The 10,152-nt window shown below is 32.9% G+C and overlaps 1 protein-coding gene across 1 annotated transcript; it reads right to left on the bottom strand.

Moving 5' to 3' along the window:
- Window positions 1-1,134: 1,134 nt before the first annotated feature.
- LOC132725466 (uncharacterized) lies at window positions 1,135-7,503 on the bottom strand. Its single transcript, XM_060710601.1, has 7 exons — window positions 7,394-7,503; window positions 5,901-6,152; window positions 5,155-5,276; window positions 3,886-4,046; window positions 3,340-3,458; window positions 2,215-2,767; window positions 1,135-1,822 (listed from the first exon to the last, which is right to left on the bottom strand). Exons 3-7 carry the CDS (start codon window positions 5,259-5,261, stop codon window positions 1,530-1,532), a joined length of 1,233 nt encoding a protein of 410 aa, XP_060566584.1. The 5' UTR covers window positions 5,262-5,276; window positions 5,901-6,152; window positions 7,394-7,503; the 3' UTR covers window positions 1,135-1,529.
- Between the last annotated feature and the right edge of the window lie 2,649 nt (window positions 7,504-10,152).

The following is a 10,152-nucleotide window of genomic DNA, read 5'->3' on the forward strand; positions in this document are numbered from 1 at the left end:
TTGAATTACTCTGTAATAAGTCCAGAAGGAAACAACAAGGAAACAAGGAAAATGAACAAAGGCAATAACACAATAATTTCTCAAAATGGAGTTATGGTTCTTGTGCACTGCAATTCCTCTCAATGTGCTTGACCTTTGTATGAAGTTATATTGAATTCCAAACATTAGTCTACAAGTTATGTTCCGAACAAAAGAAAGCAATGGAAAAGTAACAAAGGGCAATAACTCTGTTATTACTTTAGATAGAGTTATGGTTCTTGTGCACCGCACTTCCCCTTATTGTGCTTGACAATTGAACGAAGTTGTTTGAATTCCAACCGGTAATTTTCAAGTTATGCTCTGGACAATATAAAGTAACATAGGGCAAAAACTCTGTAATTAGTCAAAATGGAGTTATGGTTCTTATGCACTGCACTTCCTCTCTATGTGATTGACCACTGTATGAAGTTGTATAGAATTATAAACATTAGTCTTCAACTTATGCTCCTGACAAGGAAAATTCAACGGACCGCTGGACCGACCGACCGACCAACCGACCGACCACCGGGTGACTCCTATATACATCCTATCCTATATACTTCGTTTTGGGTGTATAAATATTCATATTGACAGGAATAGGAATATACGCTTAGGGAAAAAAATGTACGGACATCATAATTATTATTTTATTGAATTACAATCAAGACTGAAAAATACTTAAAGACAAAACTGGAAAATATAATATATTTTTGGCGTCAAAATACGCACATGTGTACACTCACTGCATATATGTACAATTAGAAGAAGGCGAGCAAAGATAATAGAGTCTAAAATAAGGCAAGATAAGGAAAACAAGGCAAGACAGAGACAATTGAAGACAAAACACTCTTTGAAAAAACAATCTAAGACTAAACAATCTTAGACAAACCAATCTAAGACAAAAACAATCTAAGACAAAAACAATCTAAGATAAAGCTATCTCAGATAAAACTATCTAAGACTAAATTATCTAAGATAAAACAATCTGTGATAAAACAAGTTAAGACAAAACAATCTAAGACAAAACAATCTAAGACAAAACAATCTAAGACTAAATTATCTAAGATAAAACAATCTAAAACTAAATTATCTAAGGCAAAACAATCTAAGACTTAATTATCTAAGACAAAACAATTTAAGATATAACAATTTAAGACAAATCAATCATAGTCAAGATAAGGCATGACAAGGCTAGACGAGATAAGACAAGACAGTCGGAGACAAGACTATGAAAGATTAGGATAAAAAAAGACAATTTAAACCAGAAAATCTTAGGGGTGCCAAGATAATGCAATCTATGACAAAACAATGCAAAACACGATTAGACAAGAACACTGGACTGCAAAACGATTTTTAAAAATTATTCTGAAGCACATTATATACATTTTGTCCCGTACTTCTTTAATCAATGACAAATGCAAATAGTATTCAGTTTAGTTGTGTTCTAGTTACAAGAAAGTTTTGTCCATTTCTTTTTAAAATCCACCATTTTTTTTATTTGTTTCCGATATCTACAGACATTCTGCACTTTCTAAAACTGTTCTCGAATCAATTCCAACAGCTTTCATAGCTTTTGTTAAAGTGTCCAGATTAGCTTCCCTTTTCTTTTTCATCTTATCTCTCCACCGAAGTAGTATACGTGTTCTTCTGTCTACGGCATTATTGAAATCACTGATAATGTGATCAATCTCAACTTGGGATAGACCAAGTTTAAACGCAAGCGCCTGGTATTCCTTACCAATGTTTCCAGCAATGCTACTAATTTGTTTATCTGTTAACATTTCTTCCGGATCTTCCTCTGCATCTAAAGAACATAAGAAACAGTTTAAGATATTTTATAAAAACTACTGGGATTAATGACTATATGTTGGAATTCTTTTAAATAGGTTTTAAATTTGCGAAGAGGCACTTATCATCAGTTCAATCTATTTAGCTCATTAGCTAATTAGGTAGAGCATCGTTTCAGTAATCCAGAGGTCGATATTTCGATCAATGGGTGAGGTGTTATATTTTCTGTAACAACTTATTTTGGACACTAACTCTTATTTCATGTGTCTCTCACCACTGGTTCATAATGAGGCATTAGTTGTCAGTCATTTTCGGATAAATAAGTGTTGTTTGAATTTTTTTTGTAATGAATAAGAATGTTCTAAGCTTAATTGTTTAAATCAAAATAAAACTACTACATGAACTTACAATGCCAGTAATAGGTAAGCTCATTAGATTGTAACACGTGCCGTCCTGCTCTGCAGTGACAAACAACATCTGTACCTTTTGAAAGTCTTTCTTCCGAAAACATGTTTTCATTTGAATTGTGCTGAGAAGACTGACATTTGAAGAACACCTTCAGATGATCCGAAAGGTGCAAGCCGTTGGCGAGAATGTCTAAGACAAAAGCGTAAACTTGGGAACATAAACGATTGGATTGCTCTTCCTTCTGGGAGCTAAATTTTGTAATCCAAATCTGAATGACGTGATCGAAAAAATACAAATGAATGGTATGATTTCCTTCGAGATCTAAAACTGCACATCCACAGAAAATTAAATGTTTCGCATCCGATTCTGGCAGTGCCAATCTGTTGATACAAGCTGCTAGGAGCTTGTTGAAGACAGCTGTGGGTAGAAATCGTAATTCGGTTGTCAAACACAGTTTACTGGTGGACCTTCTGTCCGTGCTCTCTTTTTGAATTAACAATTCATCTGGCGGTGGTGTTTTCAGGACACACGGAACAAAGTAGTAATCTGTTTCCTATGATATTCAACATAAAATATTGATAAATTGATAACGTTTATAGAATATTTACATATAACAGTTATCAATATAGTTAGTTCATGATATCCTTCTGTATATGTATCTTTACTACTTATGACTTTATCTTATTGTAATTATGATTATTGTCAACAATTTAGAAAATAACAAAGTGTTTTTAATTCAATAAGCTTTAAGAAATACAATTTGAAAAGTTATGTTCATAAAGGGAGTGTTTAGCAGGTGCGAATGGTTCCTGCCAGTCTGGATCTGTAATCTTGACATACGCACTTTTGTTTTTATTATACATGTAAGAGGCCTCTATCTGTAAGTATTTCCTCCAACCCTAAAGGAAATCCCCAACCCCCTAATATACAACCCCCAACAAAAACAAACATCTATCATCAATGATATGAACTATGATATCAATTATCATAAGCCATTAAATAAACCTGATTGCAACTTGCCACATGTTTGCATAAAGTACCAGGTAAATCAGTTACAAGACACAATTTTATCTTTCCAGGCGCATGCATGCACAAAACATGTGTTTTATTCTTAAATAATCTTACGTTAGTTACACGTGGAAGCTGGTGTGGTTTAGCGATGATTCCAAGTTTCTCCAAATAATTTAGTAGAAGGTCTCTGTGTTCATAAAACACAATATTCTCTTTTTGCTCCCAAATTGCATCTATAAACAAATAAATTCAAAATTCTTCATCAACTGTTAGAACATTTATGAAATATATGAGTCTTGAAAAAGTCATACGGAAATGTCGGTTATGATTTGTGCAATAAAGTATCCTTCAAACAAATACATGTACACTTTAAGTTTACTTGCAGGTGTTTTTTCCCCAGCCACCAAATGATTTCTTGCGTAGTGCACATACGTGCATTAACTGTATTTGGGGACCACATGCATTGAACATTACTGCAATAAAATATTCCCGCATCAAGCCGCCTGCAGATAAGATTCACTATTCTGAGGTAATATTGATAAACCTTTCATAAACTCTATATCTGTTTCTCAAAAATGTATGCTATAAATAAATGCTGCATACATAAAACATTTCGACAAAAGGTTTTTTACATCACAAATACTTGAACATTACACTCACCAATAAGTTCTCGAGTCAAAATTGCCGTCTCGTTAAACTTAATCCATTTCTCGAATATATTCGGCTTTCTGCAGCAGAACATTCTGGCGGTTATAAGGCTTTTGAAGGCGTCTATCAACCACTGGGGGTCAAGGACAATTGTATCACCTAAGTTATCATCGCTGAAATATTCAAAGTTTAGCTTTGAGGTTTTCAACAACAAACTTTTTTTGGGGAAAAATCATCAGAAATGTTTAAAAAATTAAGCAATAAACACTTGAATCAAATGGTTTATTATTTAAACATTATAAACATTCAAATTTCACAAGGGAATACAAATGTTTGTTTTAATCTAAACTTACCCATGGGCGAGACATCAAAATAAAAAACCAAAGTATATTAACATTTATGGACAATAAAACAGCGCAAATTGATCATGCACAAACCTAAATATTTTGAGAATATCAATTAAAATAAAAAAAGTAATGTGAAATGTCATATTTGGAAATAAAAAACATCGCCTTTTTTATAAATCACTAAGAATAGCAATTAAATGTTGTTGCCTTATTTTACAGTGCCTTTTAAGTTTTTAAGTTAATAAAATAAATGATTTACGCCATTTACTTATTAATTTTAATTGGATTATCAACCAATATAATAATATTCCATTATAAAGTGTAGATAGAACATAAAAATTAAGATAAATCAACACATTGCTATATCTTCAAGGTAAAACACAAAAACATGCCAAATCTTAGAATCAATTATTAGTGACAATATCCCCATCCAATTGTAAATGGGGAATTTGCAATAATTGTGTTCAATTTTATATTTTAATATGTGAAAATTATCATAAATAAACGTGACACATGGAAATATGTATAAAAATCATTCATAATGTATGAGTTACGTTTATTATTTAAAAAAGAGTGGGACAGATTTTTAAAAAAAATGTTTGTTTTTTTATTATATCCCATTATTATTTTTTATCAATTAGTGATCAATCTCCATTATAACAGGGAATCCTTTGAAACATATTACTAATTCATCTCAACTTGACACTAAAAAATGGGCAAAATGTCACTTTAAAATATCAAATACATATTTGAATTCAGTACATTCCCATAAACATTCAGCTTTAAATCCAGAAAATATTAGAATACGAGCTTCTTAAACTATCTAAGTCATTTCGTTAAAAAAGTAAATGATTTAAGAAACTTTTCTTCTGAGTAGACAACACTTTTATAAGTCATGGAAAAGATTTGTAGAGTTTGCAAAGTCATACTATACCTGTAATACAGAATATTTCCAGATTCATGATGAAACCTTAAAAATAATTTCAGTTCATCATCTGTTTCTATAGGAACAGGCAATGCGTTGTTCAGACGCCGTAGCATGTCTATATGTAGAACCTACAATTAATATAGAAATGTTTTTCTTTCTATTACAAGAATATGACATTGCAAGAATAACTACCCCATAGAAAGAAAAGAAATATTTCTGTAATCGCTATCATTTTTCATCTGAGCATATATGTTTTCCGTTGTCTTCCGGTGCTTTGGACCGTGAAGGATGTTGCACTTTTTCATCATCCGTCATATACACACTCAAACAAATTTAGTCTGCAATTTTCATGTAATTTTGTTGTGATTAATAATGCTCCCGAGTCATCACACGATCTCCAGATTTTTAAAGTGTGACATTGCGTGCACAATCTGAATAACTGATATTAGTAGTCCGGGCACCATTTAACACTGGGTCAAAACCACCTCCAAGATGCATAGACTCCAGTTACTCGAACCCATTAAACGACTCTGAAGATCACGCAGGGATAAACGGTGGCTGCTTTTCTGATACCGCAACGCTTTAAGGCAACCCCTCATCCTTTTACAAATATAATGAGGCAAATATCAATAATTCCAACCATTTGGTCAAAATTTAATTGGATAGAACTAGCATTCATTGTAACAGACACTGCAAGAATAAATTGCTTCATTTGCTTTTTCTTACTGAAATTGTATATAATGTATTGCTACCTTTGAACCCTTATTTTTCAGACTGGCAATGCTGTTTTCCAATGTTATCCATTTTGCTGGAATAAGCTCTCCCCAATATGATTGTGCCGAAGCGGATTTGACAATTTGTTGTTTCAGTAAATCAATGTTGCCGTCTTTGATAGTATTATCAATTGCAAAGTCTTTCTCTTTAAGATGACTTAATGTTACTTTGTCAACAAGCGACTCTCTCAATGTATAGAAAAAATCTTCTATTGCCTTTTGCTTTGATTCCTATCGAAAAAGATATTATTTAAAATTATACACTGACATACACAGAATACATTAAAAGTTGTTAAATAACAAAAGATAATAATTTTCGTAAGAACTTTTGTCTTGCAAGAAAAGAAACAATATAATAAAAATGATTAACATGACAAAAAGTTCATGGTGGTACCAGATCACCCACATAAGACCCAAATGCTAGAAATAGTCAAACTTGTTAAATGCATAAGAGATTAATAAGAGAGCATAAAAAGCGCCATTTTTAACCTTATAATAAACTTGTAAAGGTCGTCAAGTAAAATGTTACATACCAAATATCTAAACTCTGATCATTGTAATTTTTAAAAAGATTTATATGTGTTTCCTATAGTATACAAGTATTTTTGAACTAAATACCTCTCTTGGAGACAATTTTGAGACTTCATGCAACATATATAGCTGTAGGCAGTACAGTTTAAAGCTGCATGCGTACAGATGAGCCAAAAACTTCAAGAATTAACACTTACAAAAATGTATTGAGGTTTTATGAAAAATGTAAAAAGACTAAAGATAAAAGTAATAATTTTCATGTTATTTGCAATTGATGGCTAATATTTCAGTAATTTTCACCATATTTATACTGCGTTACTAACGCAGTAAGGGTTAATTTTGCATATTTTGACCTCTTTTTGTAATTAACATTGGCTGTAAGTGCCGTCTGAAATGTGCATACTATTTTCTCTGTCCGCTTAATAATATTTTACTTTTGAATACATTTTCAAAATTTTAATGAACATAATCAGGAATCTAGAGGCGTGCTGCTTTATGCCAAAACGTTTTTAATTACACAATCATAAGTCAACGTTCACTAATTTACACTCAGGGTGCGGTCATTTTGGCCCCTGGAGCATAAATTATATGACTTAATAGAGGTCTACTGTTTCGTTCATTAAAATTCCAAACAGGTGAAAAAAAGCTTTTGAACACAACTAAAACCGATATTTCTTAAATATCATTAAAACATATGGTTTAATAAATTAAATGTCACGTCACTTGTTTTTATCTTATCTGAAATCATTCCAACCAGCAGAACCGATAGCCTTAGATCGCTCACCTGAGATCCAATGCTAAAAATGGTCACACTTGTTCAATGCATATTAGAGTAAGTAGATAACATTGGTGTCAAATAGTTGATAAACACCACTGGGACTGATATTATTTTTTAAAATATTATTAAACCATGCGGCATAACAAAATGAATGTCAAGTTACTTGTTCTATCTTATCTGCAAACGTTCCAACCAGTAGGACAGGCGGGCCTCCATCCTCTGATGAATCACAAAACTCCTGGATTGAATTCAACCAGAAATTAACAAATTCTGAAAGTCATCATAACCAAATTTAAAAATACGTACAAAAACGATAACATTATATAAACAAGAGCTGTCACCCAAGTGACGAATGCCCCCGAAAAGGTTTCTTAAGCATGCAGGTATTATGAAAAGAAAAGAGAATGAACGTAACTAATTGCTAAATATTGTTTTTTGTAATAATGTACTTGTAATATCGAATAGTGATAGCACGAACCTTCAAATATAAGTGTGTCATTGACCTTTGAAGAAAGGACGTGTTTCCTGGACGCGACAAAGTTTTGTTATGAGATAGATATTTGTTCCAAATTATTTCAAAGTCCCTCAATGCATGACAAAGTTACAGTCTGGACATGATTGTTGTGTAAGTGGGGACACACGGACAGACGGACATGAGTCTTAGCCGCGACACATTTTCTTGATGTGGTAGACATTGTGCCAAGTTATTTTAAAATCCTTCCATGCATGACAAAGTTACAGGCCGGACTTGAATGTGTATCTTCAAACACTTCTCGAAAGAATGAGTACCTTCAAGCAATAAGTGTGACTTTAGGGACATGGGTCTTTGTCGCGACGTGTCGTCTTGATGTGGTAGACATTTATGCCAAGTTATTTTAAAATCCTTTCATGCATGACAATGTTTCAGCCAAGACACGATTGTGTGTACTTATTTATTCTAATTGTGAATTCAAAATGAAATTCAAAATGTTAGCGTGACCTTGACCGTTAAGGTAGAGACGTTATTCTTGCACGCGACACATCGTCTTGATGTGGTAGACATTTATGCTTAGTTATTTTAAAATCATTCGATGCTTGACAAAGTTACAGTCCGGATACGAATGTGTGTACCTATTTACTCTAATTGCGATAATGTACAACTTTAAAATGATAGTGTGACCTTGACCTTTGAGGTAGGAATGTGACATATTGTCTTGATTTGGTCGACATTTGTGACAAGTTACTTCAAAATCTCTCAATGTATGACAGCGTTACAGTCCGGACACGAATGAAAGGGGACAGATGGACAGACAGATGGACAGACAGACAGTGCGATTATATTATGCCTCCCTTTGGGGGCATAAAAAGTGCAGTGGTCAATAATGTTGGGACTGTAATTCAATGCATAATTACGTTGATAGTATTTATTAAGTATTTGGCAATACAACAAACCACAAAATAATACAAGAGAGCCATTATGACCCTGAGTCGCTCACAAGAAACAACTACTTTTCAGTGTTAGATATTATCCATTGTCAATTTTGTCTAAAATTTTGAGCATGGAATATGTTTAAACAATGATATGAAGAAATGACATGACCTAGGGCATTTTAGCTTTAGCTTAAACGGGGCCAATCAAATAAATATGAGCAAACTTGATAAAAGACTACCTATGAATGCTACAAAATTTGGTGATCATCTATCAATTATTTCCGTAGGAAATGATGTTCAAAGGTTTTTCTATTTTTGGCTTTAGTGGCGCCTTAAAGGGGCTAATCAAATTAATATGAGCAAACTTGATTAAAGACTACCTTAGAATGCTACAGACAAAGTTTTGTGATCATCCATCAATTAGTTCTGTAGAAATAGACGTTTAAAGGTTTCTCTTTTTTTTAGCTTTAGCTGCACCTAAAAGAGGCCAATCAAATTCATATGAGCAACTTTGATAAAAGACTACCCAAGAATGCTACAGACAAAGTTTTGTGATCATCCATCAATTAGTTTCTTAAAAGAAGATGTCTAAAGGTTTTTCTATTTATTTTTAGCTCTAGAGACCCCTAAAAGGGACCAATCAAATTGATATGAGCAAACTTGATAAAAGATTACCTAAAATGCTACAGACAAAGTTTGGTGATCATCCAGCAATTAGTTCTGTAGAAATAAACGTTAAAATGTATTTCTATTTATAGCTTTAGCCCATCAAATTAATATGAGCAAACTTGATAAAAGACTACCCAAGAATGCTACAATCAAAGTTTGGTGATCATCAATCTATTAGTTCTGTATAAGAAGATTTTTAAAGGTTTTTCTATTCTTAGCCCTAGAGACCCCTAAAAGGGCCAATCAAAATAATATGACCAAACTTGATAAAAGACTACCTCAGAATGCTACAGACAAGGCTTGGTGATCATCTATCAGTAAGTTCTGTAGAAATAGACGTTTAAAGGTATTTCTATTTTTAGCTTTAGCTGCCCCTAAAAAGGGGCCAATCAAATAAATATGAGCAACTTTTATAAAAGACTTCCCGAAAATGCTACAGACAAAGTTTGGTGATCATCCATCTATTAGTTCTGTAGAAGAAGATGTCTAAAGTTTTTTATATTCTTAGCCCTAGAGACCCATAAAAAGGGGCCAATCAAATTAATATGAACAAACTTGATAAAAGACTACCCAAGAATGCTACAGCCAAAGAATGCTCCATCAATTAGTTCTGTAGTAGAAGATGTTTATTGTTTTTTTTGTTTTTTAGCTTTGTTATTATTTGTAATTATTTTGAAATAATTTGGAAAAAGGGCCAATTGAAATGACATGAGCAAATTCAAGTGTGAATGTCACAAGGATGCTACAGGCCAAATTTGAAGTAAATCTGCCCTGGAGTTTCAGAGAAGAAGACAATTGTTGACGCATGACGACGGACGCCGGACGCCGGAGTATCCCCCTTTG

This window comes from Ruditapes philippinarum, unplaced genomic scaffold (assembly GCF_026571515.1).
Source record: "Ruditapes philippinarum isolate M1 unplaced genomic scaffold, ASM2657151v2 ctg4778_1_1_1_1, whole genome shotgun sequence".
Taxonomy (NCBI): domain Eukaryota; kingdom Metazoa; phylum Mollusca; class Bivalvia; order Venerida; family Veneridae; genus Ruditapes; species Ruditapes philippinarum.